The sequence below is a fragment of the Carassius gibelio genome, chromosome A4, assembly GCF_023724105.1.
Source record: "Carassius gibelio isolate Cgi1373 ecotype wild population from Czech Republic chromosome A4, carGib1.2-hapl.c, whole genome shotgun sequence".
NCBI lineage: Eukaryota > Metazoa > Chordata > Actinopteri > Cypriniformes > Cyprinidae > Carassius > Carassius gibelio.
In genome coordinates, this window is record NC_068374.1 from 22,588,671 (window position 1) to 22,605,134 (window position 16,464).

The 16,464-nt window shown below is 42.5% G+C and overlaps 1 protein-coding gene and 1 long non-coding RNA gene across 16 annotated transcripts in view; one reads left to right on the forward strand and one right to left on the reverse strand.

Moving 5' to 3' along the window:
• Positions 1–16,464, forward strand: part of kmt2e (lysine (K)-specific methyltransferase 2E) — a 33,293-nt gene that overhangs the window by 1,360 nt on the left and 15,469 nt on the right. For 3 of the 15 annotated variants that reach the window (XM_052577143.1, XM_052577116.1, XM_052577172.1), the window contains exons 1-2: positions 4,620–4,909; positions 14,220–14,404. In XM_052577143.1, the coding sequence (XP_052433103.1) occupies positions 14,334–14,404 (71 nt within the window). In that variant the 5' untranslated portion in view covers positions 4,620–4,909; positions 14,220–14,333. Of the gene's footprint in view, positions 1–4,562; positions 4,910–14,219; positions 14,405–16,464 lie in introns of those variants that run through there. The other 12 variants (XM_052577150.1, XM_052577191.1, XM_052577188.1 and 9 more) reach the window with 11 other exon arrangements.
• LOC127973254 (uncharacterized) lies at positions 385–4,359 on the reverse strand. Its single transcript, XR_008157258.1, has 2 exons — positions 3,462–4,359; positions 385–2,570 (listed from the first exon to the last, which is right to left on the reverse strand). It is a non-coding gene; the product is annotated as an uncharacterized LOC127973254 (long non-coding RNA).

The following is a 16,464-nucleotide window of genomic DNA, read 5'->3' on the forward strand; positions in this document are numbered from 1 at the left end:
ATATATATATATATATGGAATAGTTTATTGAACCTCTTTATTAGATTATTCTTTACAAAATATTTTGAATCATATTTGACACGTTAGGCTTTTGAGGCCCATAGAGTATGATATAAGTGAATGTGGTGCTCGTATAACAATATAGTTTGGTGTAGATGCTATGTGAACAAAACATAATATGAAATTCTGATATCTTGTAATATAATTTGCATTTCTAGGAGTAAAGCAGACTACTTATGAAATGCATGTAAATATCACTCTATAATAGGTTAGTAGCACTTAAATTTAAATTGGCGTGTGTAGAACAGGTTTTCCAGCTAATTTTCCATCGTACTGGTAACCTAAAGGCCTTAGAATTGAATGTATAAAATATGACACCATGGGTTTTATAGTTGATATCCGTTTATTTCAGCCACTTGATAACAAACCACTGCACTTAACTAACCATTTTAATAATGATTTCATTTTAAAGCTGTAACATCTCGCAATTTTGTCAATGTACTATGCACTTGGAGGAAGAAGACAATTTCGTAGATCATGTAATGGACAAAAATAGGATACTAACGCGTTAAAATATTATTATTAACGAACCTGCGTGGAATATTGAGTTTAAGGGACTTTATTAATGGAGCCGGCGTAAAAAAACAACAACAACTGTAACTCACTGAGCAGTGCGCTCTACAGAAAAAAAAAGAAGAAGAGAAAAAAAGCTCCGTCCAATATGCCATTTCCTAATTCTCATCCCCAGAGCAGCGCAGAGGAGGCGTGGGATCGACAACATGGCGGCTGTGGGAACACAATCAATGGAGAAGGCGAGCGGGTCATGCAGCTCAAAGCCACGGCGTTACCTAACATCCATTTTAACGAGCGCGCGGAACAGATTAGTTATGAGAGCACTATGGCACGACAACAACGACGACGTGAGACCTCATTCAGCCAGGACGTTTTCTGCACACGATTCGTTTCCTGATCAGGCAGCAGAGACACAAACGCTTTTGTTGCAGCTCTGTTATTGTGACGTAATAAACAATGTTCTGACTTCTCTCGTAAATTGCAGCTTGACCTTTAAGAATTCCCAAAACACACAAGATATGGAATTTCAAATGCACTGCCAACCAACGTTGATTTTCAAATCATAGACGAACTGTCTTTAGATCTTTTCAACGATTAATCCCTAGCAGTTCTAGATTAAAGATGGTTTATGTACTGGTTTCAGGACTCTTAGTTGCATGGTAGGTTTATTAACACGCATATGCAACGGAGTTGACTTAAATATAATTTACTTGATGACTGCAAGAAACTACTTAATCACTATAAACTCGTAATTTGTCACATCATGTTGTTAAAGGGGCACGTAATTACGTCATGACGCAAAAGAAAGAAAAGAATCGTTATATTCGGTTCTTTGAAACGAACCACCCAGCGTCCAAAACACTACTTCCAGATATCCCCGCTGTGTTTGAGGCGATTAAAGCACATTAAGGTTTTTAGTCATTAGCGTTTTAATACACACGACTGGTGACGTACTCTCAAGGAGCTGAATCCGGTTTTCGGCAGCAATGTTTTCTGGCGCGATTTGTGCAGTGCCGCGAGGAGTAATGACGCCTTGAATTAATTTTGTATATCAACCAGCTCCGCTTAAGGGCTCTTCTTAAACGCTAATTCGTGTAATTCAGTTCGTTAATGAGATTAGGAGTTAATGGCGCCCTACTGTCGTCCCCAAATGCAGTCGTATCTCCGGGTGCGCCGCTCTCCCCTCGCAGCTCAGAGCCCGCCCACAATACGGATGATGTCATCTGTAGCCAATCGGCGCCGAGGAAACAGAACCATACGCGTATTATTGGTCAAGGGCAGTGTCGTTCATTCTATTCAAGAAGGCCAGGGAGGGGGACGAGCGGAGAAAATCGCCATTTTGAAAGCATAAACAAGTTTGCACGGTATCGACACTTAAATAATACCCTAGGCTCCAGGAACGGTTGTGATGTAGCCCGTCTTAATATCCATCTATAGTCTCATCGTCCTGAGAATTAAAACCTGAAGATGGTTTGACTGGCGTATGCAATCCTGTGCGATACAACAGCTCGGTTTTACTCTTTAGTGTCGTTTTCCTTTCAACTGTACAAATTCGATGGTCGGCGCGTCACATCGCAGTTTTCTGCTTTGTCTTGCCGTGTCTCTCCATTCTGCGTTGCAGCATAGCTCTTCAACTGCTAGTGGTTGGTTTTATAGGACAGACTGCGCATGCGCAGGAGGATGCGGTTTCGATCCAGTCGGGCTCAGTGTGGTGGAGGAAGGGTATATGTGTGTGGGGTGAGGTGCTCGAATGAATCCCTCTGGTTGAAGAGCAACATTTGGAGATCCTTCCACAATATGATATTAGTTTACCAGGAAATGATTAAGGACAACAATGCACTTTTCATTTTTTATTATGGATATTGTGCATTATATCTCAACGTGAACTTGAAATGAAAAAAAAAGAGTGGGTCTGTTCACAGCCAATGGAAAATTGCCTTTTCATTACACTCTGCAGATGTTTCTGTTTATATTTGTGGTCATCTCACTCCAGTTACCTTGAGGGGGGAAAAAAAACGCAATTGTGTAAAGGGTTACGTAACAGATTTGCAGCCATTTATTGTTTTGGGCCTCAAAAGTAGGTGTTCGTATTCAACCGTAGTAGGCTATGCGTGGGCTGCCGTCTGCTTAATTTTCACTCAGTTTTTGTGTTTAGCTATTATTGTTTCATATATGTTTTGACATTCAGATAGTTATTATGGGGGAAGGGATTCCATAAAGAAAGGAAATGCGTGTAGGGCTGACGATTAGACTTCCACTTCAGGAACCTATAAAAAGACGGTTTTACAACATAAACATGCAGATACAAAAGTTAGACTCTTATCTTATCATTGCAAGACATCCGGATATCGAAGCAAAACACAAGGTCTTGGCATGATTGAAACCTTTTACCAAACTTTTATTTGTAATGGTAGACAAGCTACTTTGCAAAAAAAAACAACACCACTTTGGTTTAGGGATTTAAACCAAATTTGGGATGTATCGTTTGTGATATGACATGAATGTCACCTCAAATCATGTGGCTTACTGTGTTACTACTACTACTACAACTGCATTTTTGGCTGGCGGTTGAGCAAACAAACCCATAGATTTATAATGAAGGAGGAAACCGAGCCATATTTAGAAACCAGAATATCCAGTGAACTCTTCTATGTGTTTATACCATAAGACCGTTTAAAAACAGGTTTATATACTATGCACCCTAGCATTCAAAGTTATTTTGTCATCCAACATCAGAGTCTGCTTAGTGTGTAAACTGTTACAATTGAGTGCATGAAGTATCCAGCACTTAGGGTGCTTACCTAACCACTATTCCCTATATTACTCCATTGAATATAGGCCACAGAAGGGCAGCTGTGGCCTAATGGATAGAGACTTGGACTAGTTACCTGAAGGTTGCAGGTTCGAGTCTCTGTGCTGTCCGGTGTTGTAGATGGGGGGAACAGCGCTCTCTTCCACCTTTAATACCCCTTGGCTGAAGTGCCCTTGAGCAAGGCACTGAACCCCCAGTTGCTCCCTGGGTACTGCATCTATAGCTGCCCACTGCTCCGGGTGTGTGTTCACGGTGTGTTCACTTCTCACTGCTGTGTGTGTGCACTTGGATGGGTTAAATGCAGTGCACCAATTTAGAGTATGGGTTACCATACTTGGCAAATGTCACGACTTTCACTTTTTTAGTTTTTCTTTCGGAATGCGTGAATACATACAAGTGAGTGAATTCGGACACTGTGAAGGTGCGTCCCAAATTGTGTACTTGTGCACTATTCTATGACGTTATCTTGTATGATTAGTATGATCACACTGAAAATTCCAAAAAGAAAAAGTGCACATTAAAACCTTGGATGATGCACTTAACCGGAAAAAAACAAAGAATGGAATGTTAATCAGACTCAGATTATGAACCACAAAACAATTGTACTGTATATAATCTATACATTACACGGTTGAGTACATACTGCATTTGGAATGCAGCTAGAGTGCAGTGGAAGTGCTGTGAATGGCACCATCTTCTGGCAAGACGAGGTGCATTGTGGGATTGAATGAGTGCACTCGATAATGTCCACTATGTTTTTGGAAACCATTACAAAATGCACTATATAAGGGTATAGAGTTTTTTCGACACTCTTTTTTTTTCCAGTGTAAGTGAATCAACTTCAAACTCATTCCTCACATTGTTTATACTGCAAAACGACAAGTCCTCGAAATTCAGTTTGGAAGTTCTCGTGTTGAAGGGTTTCTTATAATAAGTTACTCACTATAATCGTAATTGCAGTTATTTTTCCCCTTCTTTAGGCATTCATCTCGCTAGGCCGAGCCTTCGGGATTATTTCTCCACAGCGGGCTGCAGAAGAGTCTTATGTTTGGACTGTATGATGAGAAGAATGCGCGCTCCCGCTCGCCGCGGATGAACTCTCCTCTCTCTCCCCCCTGCGCGCGCCCCTGTGGTTCTGCGCCGGGAAACCCCGCGGAATGTAGAGGCGGAGCGCGCAGTGACAGAGAGCCGGGCGGGGGCGCGCGGGGGGAGGCGGAGTCACGGCACTTCTGCCAGGGCCGCCATTTTTGCACAGGGAAAAGAGACAGGATTGAAGGGATCCAGTTTCTAACTGTCGGCACAGATACGGACAAAATTATCGGGCTTTAACAGACTCCAACTATACGTTTGGATAAGACCACCACGAGGCGAAACACAGGTGCGAAACAGCGCGATTTGTAACGCTTTGTTACACATCCGCAGTGGGGAGCGAAGTATTGTTTTGGTTGTGTGTTAGATCAGGCGGCGGGGTCTTACCCGAGTCCCCCGTGTCTCTATTCCCCGTTATCACAGTGGACATCAACGGTAAGTACCTGCCGAGATCCTACAGCTATCTATTTGTTTATCAGAGACGGCTGTTTGATGCCACTGTCTAAGTGACTTGCTGAAGAGCGTCCCATCCTCGTGTAGATCCTGAAAGTAGCTTTAACGAGCTTGAATTTTTAGTTTGTTATTAATAGATGTAATTATAACGCCGCTGTGCATTTGTTACCTCTTCATTTGAGTATTAAATCCCACCTGGCTTGTTTTAAAGAGGGCAAATATGAGGAGTGTGTGTGTATGACTTAATTTAGCAGCTAAGGTTGCTAGCTAGCTCACACCCTCCTTTAATGCCTCACAGAAGAAGAGATTAAATTGTAACGCTGTTTTCTTGTAATAGAAATCAGGAAAGCTGCACACAAGAGTAGCGGAAACTCGTTGCGTTGTTGTAAAGCTGCTAGCAACAGCAGCAGTCACCAAAAGAAATGCTAGCAACTTAGCCAGCCAAAGAAAGAAACCGCTCAAGACTTCAAAAATCTCTTTAGATGCAAAAAAAAAAAAAAAGCTGCTGAAGAGCGTTTCTCGTTTGGTGAAGTCGTGCCCACAGATGTTTTTTGTTGCTCCCGACACTCATCTACAACCCTGACGGCGATATATGCACACGTTTACAACTATTAACACGTGTTTTGTTGTGCATTTTTTAGAGAACGAGAGGTGTGAGATGTTTAAAATGGCAATGTGTGCTCTGACAGAGCCTGCAACAACACGGCTTTTGTTTACACACCTCACAACTCCAGCTAACCGTTCCCTAGGTTCACTCTTACCCCATAAAAAAACACACTTCTGAAGCCTATTGACTGGAACTGACTCTTAGTAGTTAAAACCATCTAAATACGAGGTGATTTTAATCTTTTTTTTGAGGGGACTTGCGCTCTAATCGCTGCGGAGAATTTGACTTGGTGCTGCTTAGCATAATAATGCGTTGACTTGGCAAAGAGGACAGAATATGAGCTCTTGTTTAGTGTCTGTTTGTCTGATGTGTTTTGTGTGGTTGTATGCTGATAATTATTGCTGGGGGGAGGGGTTCAGGCTTGGTTCGTGTATAATAATGTATATAATATAATAATAATGTATAATCAGATCTGCTTTAGCTTCTCAAACCGGACCAGAACCGCGCTGCTTTACTTTACCAACGAACTGCGCAGTTATGACGTTTACCGCCAATAAACTGATAAAACCAATAAAACGACGCGTTTTTGTTTTTAGGAATATTTGGGTTTGAATATTTATCCTTGGAAATTTGATTTATGCTCCTATGTGAGGAAATTAAACGCTCCGGTGTATCATAATCGATGCGCATTAGCATAGCAAGCTAACCAGTTAGCTTCACCGACTAGCTGTTTGTGAGGATGTTGATTAATGAACTAGTAACTTTAGACCTGACGCGGTTGGTTTAGCGATGTAGACGTGCTAACTGATCATAAGGTTATTTAAACGTCAAACGAAGTCGTTAAAACGCACTTTCCCCTTTAAGATAATCTTAAACATTTTTGAGGCAAGTTGTGGTTAGCTAGTCGTCGTCGCTAGCGACGCAGAAACGACGCAAACACTTGGTTCCAGCACACAAACAGCGCATTTGACACATAGATACTTAAGCTTATGTGAAAAGGTGGGTTTCTTGTTATCTTGGCCGTTTTCTGTCAAATTTCAGCGAGTCTTCGAGCGCAGTATTTCCTCTCGGGGACATAGTGAAAATGGCGGATGAGTTGATGTTGTGGTAATGAAAGCCTCCACACCCCTCGATCAGCTCTCACACACACACCGCAGCGCCAACACACTGACCCACAGGCAAGTGCACAACACACACCAGAACAAACACAGGGCTGTGTTTCACCAAATATGATCATTGAACGCTTCGGCGCATAAACTGAACCATATGAGTGTGCTGGATGTGCAGCCTTTGTGCTAAATCTGGATAAACCCTCATAAATGTATGCAGACACTCAAATCTCAGCTCATTCATAAAGCAAACTATAATAAACGACAAGTGTTCTGTCGTTGTGGTTCAACACAAGGTTTCCCCCCTTCAAATGGTTGTTTTCATAGGGGATAAAAAGATCATTGTTGTCTTTACTACAAGTTAAAGTGCTAAACATGAGACAGGTTTCGGCAAGATGTTACACTGGAATTAAGTAAAAGTATAAACATGCAGCCCTTTGTGGAAGGAACAATAAGGGATTTATTACTCACTCATCTTTGTGTTTTCATAGTAGCACAAAGAACAAGTTTTAATCTAGCTTTAAACAGCTAATCTTGTACCTCCCTTGTTTCACAACACAATGTGTTCTAGGCCTATGGGTGGTATGATGATATATGTACCGTTTCATCCCTAGAGGTTTTTGCTGTTCCACCGTGTGTAAATACTGTTACACAAGTGCTTACTATGTTACAACAATAAAGAAATCATTTTAAAATAATAAACATGTTAAAAAACTCAATGCAGCTCTTCTGTTGACTCCACAGAATGCGAATGAGTTCTATTTCACAGCTTATTGCGCTTGAATGTTCAGAATAATAATATAAAAAAAGTTCAAATGCACACAAAATGATTTTATTGTATTTAAGACATTGAAATGTCTTTTTATTATTATATATTTTTGTATTTTTATGTTCTTTTTTATTTCTGTAGTATTTCTTACAACCCTGATGCAATAGGCTATTTGTTTCATTTCTTTCTTTCTTGTATTGTATTCCTCCTATTGTTATTTGCATCTTAGTTCTAATTCATAATAAATAACAAAAATAGCTTCATACCATCATACCACCCAAAATTCTTTTATGATTTAGTTTACTCAAACCTTACTGGAAATTCTTGACTATGAAATGAAAGGTTGTGCAGTACCAGAGACCTAGATGTGTTCACTGCCTCACATAAAGAATGAACAGGAAATGAGATGTTTCTAGAACTCACGCACAACCATCTGTATTTTAAAACTTCTCTGCAATAGCAGTTTTAGTTAAACGGCCACACCAAAGGGTACAGCTTTATCTGAGGATGCTGTTGAGTTTACCGCAGTATTGAAAAGAGCGCAACCCACGCAGCTGTGTCATATTTCTCTCATGATTACCGCTCCCTCCCGCTGGTCAGCAGGGAGTTTACCGGTCCAGAAGAATGTGGTTATTCATCAGAGCGGTGTGGTGGGGTAAACATGGGCCCTGATGTATAATGAATAGACGATGATGCTGCAAAAAGGTGATCTTGATCTTGGATGGGAATCAGGCGGGTGACTGCTCGTGCGTCAACTGATAGCACATCACCGGGTTTCGGTTATCCAGAGGGTCAAGCCATCACGCCGCATATGAATGCTGATGTTTATGCGTTTTATCACACTTGATGTGTCTGGTTTCTTTCGCTCGGCCTGATGCATGTGTTATTGTAGCTTTTGGGGGCAGGTAGAATGGCTTACAGGGTCAAGCTGTGAGATAACAGCTGTGACTCGATTGTTTCTCCTTTGACATTGGCGGAGACCCCCCTTCCCGAGCTCTCCTTTCACCTCACATCCAATGGCTGTAGCAGATTAATGTCTGTGGAAAGTTCGCTGAAGTTCACCCATATAACTGCGTGAGAGCACCACTCAAGGCCTCGTCCTATGTAGCATCCGTCAATGCTGTAAATGTGTTTTCATCAATAGAAATCACTTACTTGCTGCCTTTGTTAACCGCAGCGCTGTTCTGTTCCTATAACTTTTGGCACTATGGTCATGTTTGGAAAGGCTTTCCGTAATAAAAATCAACGCGTTGCTAGTTTGTGTGTAGTTCTTGTAGAAGCCAGTGATATGTGATGACAAAAAAAAAAAAAAAACTCTTAGCCGAACTGTGAGACTGGCCTCTGTGGTGCAAATTTTGGCAGCCACGGGTGAGATGATGGTCTGAGACACTTGCCAAACACATGCTTCGGGACCCTTTTTCTTCAGGACAGCACCATGGCTGAGATTCGAGATGGCCATTAAGAACGGATTCGTCTACTATTGTATAAATGGCAGTTTGCTTCATGAATACTGTATTTATGTCTGTGGTAACTTTTTTTTTTTTTTTTTTTTGCATGGAAAAGCTTGAACCTATGCTTGCATGTAGATAACGAGAGAAGCAGATCATGTACAGAGCAGGCTGTGGCTTTCTGACAGGCGTTTCCTGTAGGTGGAGGTCCAATCGTTGGCAGTGTAGTGGTGTGACATCACAATGAGGCTGTGCAGCTGTGTAAAGAGGATTGAACATCAGCCTACGCACATCAACACACAGCTCCCAACTCTGACAGCGACACTAGAGGGAAGTGATCCACGCGGAGAATGAAGCAAATGTGCGCTTTGCGGCACAATCCTGTGCATTTCAAACACACTGTCGTCTTATTGGACGGAAATACGGTGGATGAACTCGAAGAGTTCAGAACGAACACTCAACAGTCTCATGCTTTGCATAACCTTTCTTTTTTTTAAGGTCATTGCATCCTAGAGATGCATAGAAAGGATAAGTTTGCATGTGAATTTTTTGTTGTGCTAGGACTTAATAAAATTCTTGTATATTCTATTATTTTGACTTTATTTCAGAAAATATCTAGCTGAAAGATTAAAGCATGCAATTCCGATCAGCACAAACAGCTCCGCAGCTGCTTCATTCACCATCCTGTCTTCTTCTTTGTCAGGTTGTCACGTCACACTCGCATTCTAGCCTCACTGCACATGGGTGATTCGACGCTGTGTGTGTGTGTGTGTGTGTGAGGCCATAGGCAGTGTCTGTTTGTTCTCTGTGTTGACAGAGGGATGGAGAAGTAAAGTGCTCCCCCTCACTCAGGAGAGGTGGAGGTTATATAGAGAGAGAGAGAGAGAGAGGCAGGTGGCTCAGAATCGCAGTCTCAGGTGACGCATCTATGCTCGCATCGCGCACACCGACACACACACATGCTCAAACTGGACTAAACGCACTCCAGAGCCAATCTACGGTTTTCTCTACTTGTATGAGATGTAAAACTTATAGCCCATGTTTGGTCGAGGTTAGGTGTGGTTAAGCGTGTATGCTGGTAGCTCGTTCCATCGGGAGGTCTGTATTAGTGCCGTAAGGTCACATGAGAGATGTGCAGGGAGGAGCTGTGGGCTCAGGTAACCTGTTTTTGTTTGCTGGCTGTAACCGAGCGCTCTCAACGGGCCCTACTTACATGACAGGTGTCCCATAGAGCAGACAGACACGGGTGCAGCACCTCATCCTTCTCGTTTATAAATGTGTGAATGTTATTGTGGGGTGTTTGTGATGTAATGGTGCGAGCTAGGCATGAAATCATGTAGCTGTGCCATCGTGAAGTCTGAGTGGCCCTGACTGTCCTTTTCGCCCAAAGCACTATTGTGACTGACTGATTTGACTCCTGCACATCCATTCATGTGCATACTGCAATACTGCTATTAAATATGAGAGAGGAAATTTGTCTTTGTTTGCATTGGGGTTTTAGTGGCTTACTAAGGCTGATATTTGAACAAACCAGCTTGAAATGAAAATGTATGCACTCTGTTTCCTAATGGGTTGTAATTACCTTGCTAATGTATCAAGTTTTTTTGACCTTGTAATCAAAAACCGTATTTAGGGTCCAGAATATCTTGATACCGTGCTAGTATGTATGCAGCCACATAGCAACATATTTGAAACCTCTCAAAAAACGACCAAGCAACAACCTAGCATTGTAGCTGTGATTATTGCTATGGCAAGCATCTTTCAGATCTCCTTCAGAAATTATAATGATCTGGGGTTCTTGATGAAACACGCTTTTCTAAATGGGGGATGTGCATCATTGATTTAGTTAGGCATCAGTCATCCTCATCTAATTTAAGAATGTCAAGTGTGCTCATTAATGTTTGTTAGAGAGGCTGAGATAAAATAAACGCCCAAGACGTGTCCTTGCTTATTGGCCCGAGTCAAAAGAGCCCACCCTGAGGCCTCTGGACGTGGCTCAGGTCTGTCAGCATTGGTGTTTAGCAAGGTTGGTTTAATGTAAAACATCGCTAATAAAATATTGTATTCAAATAGGCGTTTCTCTCATCTTCAGCAGCTAAAGCTGGCCGGTGGCCAAGATTGTTCTCGGATTGTGTTGTATTTGTGGCGCGAGCAAGGTGACACGACCTCGTACCTCATGCATCTTTATCAATGACAGTCAGGAAAAGCTCTCGGCGCGCATTCGTGCATTTTTGAGGCACGTTGTTGTTTTAAAGCCTCAGTGTAGCGTAGGCTGCAAGTGTTTGGAAGCCTGCTCTGTTTCCATCTCTCCCCGCTGCAAATCAGACAACACGAACCGGGAGAAACGGGGAGAGAAAGGAGAAACATGTGTTGACTCTCCTGCATGAGTCTGTGGGTTTCCCTGCCCGCTGTAGCGCGCCGCCGGAAGGAGGAGCTTCCCGTACGACATTGTGTGCATACAGAGAGAGGAGGAAGAGCGCTTGGATTCAGCTGCCCATTTCTGTGCCAGAATTGCTTTCTCATCTTCATACCTGCGATGGAGAGCCCCTGGAAGGACAGGACCGAGAAAAGCAGTATTACATGTGGCGCATAACAATACGTGTGTTTTATATATTAGTTTCGAATGCTGCTTATCTGTTTATAGGCTCTTTAAATGGCTTCTCTTTCCTCTTGACCATTTAATTGGTCTCGAATTCCGCAGCCATCTCCCCCTTTTCCCTCCCTTGTCAAGGGTTTATTTAGGAAGTGCAAAGAGGAGGGATAGAAATCCGGGTAGGGCAGGGGAGCGTTTTTCTTTCTCTTTTTTTTTTCCCCTCCCTCTCTCTCTGGCTGAGTTCCTCTCGAGTGGCAGGCGCTTCTACTAAAGGAGATGGGCGTGTCGGAGGCAGTCTGAATGCTCCGATTTAGCCAGGAATGCTCTACTGTACTAGATTTTTCCACACCTCCCTTTTACAATTTCAAGTTTTGTTTTGTTTAGTTTTTTTGTTGAATGTGTGTGTGTGTTTGGGGGGGGGTGGATTCATTTGGCTGTTTGGAGAACATGTGATGGTTATCGGTGTGTGTACAGAGAGGCGGTGCGCACGCGTGCATTCCTGAGCAGTGACGGCAGGGTTGCTTTGCTAAGACCAAGAAGAACAGACTCTGTGTGTGTGTGTGTGTGTGTGTGTGTGTGTGTGTGTGTGTGTGTGTGTGAGAGAGCTGGAAAGAGACCACCGTATGCTTTCTAAGGGAAATGGGGTTATTACACAACACAGTGTTGTCTCTCCCTTGTCTTTTCCCTTTATTTGTTATGCTTTCGTGAACTCAAGCTGTGTTCCAAAACATAGAATGCTGCCTACTTAGGGAGCATTTTTGGGGCACCTTTGGTCAGTGTGTCCTACAGGATTTCGATTTTTGAAGAAAAGTCTCCATTCCCCCTTTCAAAACCCTGAAATTTTGCCTGGGCTTGGTCGAACAACAGCAATGTCGTTTCTAGCGGTTTTCCAAACACCCAAAATTAAAAATAGCATTTATTCCAATCAGTTGTGAATGGCGCCTCCTGGTCTCTGTTTGTGTGAGCAGCCATAATGCTTCTAATGTATAGCATTCCAAATCAGTCACTTATTAGGTTCTAATTCATTCAGGATACAGCCGCCTGTGTAAACAAAAGACAGCAAGACCGTTCACTAGATTTGGAGCAGAGCTATTATTTCCTGTGCTTTTCCAAGAACTGTCAAACATTCATTTTTCTCAGCGGTCGAAACATCCCCAATATATCAAGCTCACTGCATGTCTGAAAGCGACCTGACTTGGCCAAAAATGGGATAGTTATAGTTGCCTTCTGAGTAAATCACACACCAATAGACACCATGTTGTCAGATTCCTATTAATTAGCCCCGAAGCTGATCTGAGCTGTGTCTTTAGACTGCCTCTATCTAGTCTTTATGGTCTACAGAGGGCACGTCTCAAGCACATCACACACAGTTTAGGAGTCTGTTCTTCAACATCCCGTATGTGCAGATGACCGTCTCATTGAAACTTATCTCCAAACAGTTGGCAGAAGACATGCCACCATCGTAGTGAAGTGTAAGTGTGTGTATTTAAGGGGCATGTTAAGACTGGTCAAGGATGTGTGTTGTGTGCAGACATGCGAGTTCATGTTTTGTTTATTTGCAGTGATCTGGATCACAGTGAGGGTTAAAATTGTGCGTGTGTGTGTATACTGACATTGATTAGTAAGGCGAAGTTGTAGCACAGTGCTAGATTTCCTCCATCCTGTTTTCTGTTTTGTAGACGTATAGTGTTGCCAAAATCCAGGTTTCATCCGTAGACTGTATCTCCCAGCATCTGGCTCCTCCTCTAATCCCACTTATCACCACAACACACACACATACTTTAATTCCTTTGTCACCACCCTGTTGTTTCAGGGGAAGTATGTCGGTGTGACACATTTAGCCCCTCTGACCAGGATTAAAACCTTACTTTACAAGGGAAGCCCCTGATTGGCTACTGTGGCTCTTTTTTGATGTCAGTCAGTGCCTGTTCCCTTCTTTATCCACCTCTCTTCGTCTCCCTCTTCTTGACACATACAAAGCTTAATCATTAATCTTTCCATTCTTCGTTTTCTGTTCTTTGCCTCCGCCTTTTGCACACAATAAATCCTCTCGCAAGCAATGCAGCAACCACACGTCTCTGTGCACGACCGGGATGAGTGGACGTTTATGGATGAGAGCGGAAAATATAAAAGGCCGTCTCCATGTTGTACCCCCCCTCCCTCTCTCTCTCTCTCTCTCTTCCTCCACTTTCATGGTGGCTGTGACCATGCGTGCAACTGCGCCCCCTTGAGCCGCTGCAGAGTCACTTCACCTGTTTGTTGTTTCTGCAAAGGTCGAGCTCTGTTATTGGATGCGGTTTTGCCACACAGTCTTCACTTCCCCTCCCATGTCTTAAAAAGGACATGTTCAGAATTTTTTTTTTTTTTTTTTTTTGATGGCTACGGAAACTTTACCCAAACCAAAATGTTAAAGCACAAACCCGATCTTTAGTTATTTATTTATTAAAAATTTAAGTAACAAGTTATTTTACATACATTTATAGTATTCCTGTTAACCAGAAACCTTGATGTCTGCAAGAATAATATCATGCCTCAGGGCCATCCATGGCCTCATATTTGTTTTATGAATCATAGTTACTCTGTAAAAAGAGTCACATCCTGTTTACACCACTAGCTGTAGTGACCCAGGTTTCGTGATATGTCTGTGTGTAGTGTCTATGAATGTGCCCCCATCACGTTTTTATTGCTCTGTTTGTGTTCTGTCTGATGTAAAGTTGATTTGCAAACTTTAAAAGTGATGCATCTTTTTCCTCTGTCTTTTTGCAGGCCTTGTGGATGCACTTAGATGTGTGCAATGAGTGCTGTGGCTGACATGCCTCAGTGTTTTGGATTGCTGTGCTCTGGACTCGGTAGGACAAGAGACTCCCAGCACAGAACGTCATGAGCGTAGTCGTCCCAGTAGGGGTGGACACGGCCAACACCTCGTACCTGGACATGGCTGCAGGCTCAGAGTGAGTTTCTCTCTCTCTCTGTCACTGTCTTTTCATATTGACTCATCATTACCTTTCGTTTCGTTTCATTTCGTTCGTTCTCTGGTGGCATCAGCAGAGTGAAACGCATCTGTAGTCAGATTTTTCCACCAACCGCTTCCGTTCTCTCATCTATGTGCTACTTTCTCATCAGAAACACGCTCTGCTTCTACTGCATCCCCATAGAAAAATCAATTATTTTTCAGTTGAACATATGTTATGAAGCATTTGGTGTTTTCCAAACAATGGACAGGCAAACACCATAAAAGTGATCTGTATGACTTGTGCACCCCGAGTCTCCTGAAAGCATAGATAGCTTTGTGTGAAGAATGGATCTTCAAGGCAAAAAAAAAAACAACAAAAGGTCAAGCCAATGAGACCATTTAAATTTAATTTGGTGTACAGTCCCTAGAAGTAAATGCTAAATTGCATTGCTAATGAGGGTTTTTTTTGTATGCAGTTTTGTGTTTGTGGCATCAGTACGCACATCTTGCACTCTGTTACTATTCATAAATGCATCTCGTTAGTTTCAGTGCAGGAAACACAGCTGTTAGACGTCTAATAGATTTGACATCATGTGCTGTGCAGCAGAGCCCTCCCCTCTGCAGCATGCTCTTGGGCGGGGCCTGTTGTCATGGCAGCCGTCTGAGTGACAGCTGGGCTCTGGAGCTTAAGAGGCCGTGTGCTGCCTCGTCGCTTTACGTCCGTCTGGGTCTTAGTGTCTTTCGGGCGTCCTTACGCCTGTCTGCGTACGCAGATTTATTCCACATGGTTCTAATAAGCTTCAGGAAAGATCTCAGCCACTAAATGAGGAACGCCACATACTGGAAATAAACGTAGCATTGTTTATCTCTGGGCGGTCTTACGTGGTGTTTTGCGCATCGTCCGAGTTTGACATGTCTCCTACGTGGCTCTTTGCTTATTCCTGACATTACTTCTCAGTCGGGGTCGGCCCACCCCGGGCCTGCGGCAGAGGTTGTCATGGTTACCAGGCATTGTGCATCACCGTGATGTCAAACCGAGAGTCCGTTAAAATGCCACTGGACCCGAAACGGCTGCTGTAATCCCTCTAAACCTCATCTAGCCCTAGACAGACACTGCTTTGTGCTTCGAGTGGTTTATGCTAAAATGACATGCGTGCAACCTGAGTCTTTTCATGTCCATGCATGTAATAGAAGGCCTTAAAACTGAGCTGTTACTCTTTCTGTGCCCTATCTGCCGCCCCACTTTCTCTCAGCAGGTGTGTGTGTGAATTGTCTATTCCATATTAAGCTGTGTCTGGAGTGGTGGGCTATGATTAGCGCATGCATATCCTTCACATTTAATTGGAGCTACAATTACAGCACCACACACGCTGTCCTCCGTCTTTCCCAGCTCTCATGTGATTTTCTCTCTGTGGTCAGTTTTGCACCAAAGTTCGTTTATTTAGTTTGACGCGACGTATAACAACATAGTGTGCTGTGATGACATTTCCATATTAAGAGGTTAAGACTTTATTTAATCACAGCGTTCAACCTTATGCTGTTTAACGGCGAAAACATTTTCACGGGGGTCATTGGCGATGGAATCATTTAATATCAAATTAATAATTCCGATTCCATTTAGCAATTCCGGTTATTTTAGAATTCTAGAACACCACACTCCTCGACTCGTGGCCACCCAGGAAATTGGCCCGATTTATATTTGTGTTAATAAGAGTATGGTAACACTTTAGAATAAGTAACACTTGTTAACTATTAACTACCACATTTCACTAAATAAATTATTAATTTGCTGCTTATTAATAGTTAGTAAGGTAGTTGTTAGGTTTAGGTATTGTGTAAGATTAGGAGAATAAGGCATTAATATGTACTTAATTAGCACTAATACATGGTTAATACTCTAGTAATATGCATGCTAATAAGCAACTGTGTAATCAAGAGTATATATATTAAAATTAAATAAGTTATTATATTGTAATACTATGGTTAACTTAGTATGCATGTAACTACACATTATCAACAGTCACTGAATGCATTGTTTTACGATATTTGATTGAATTT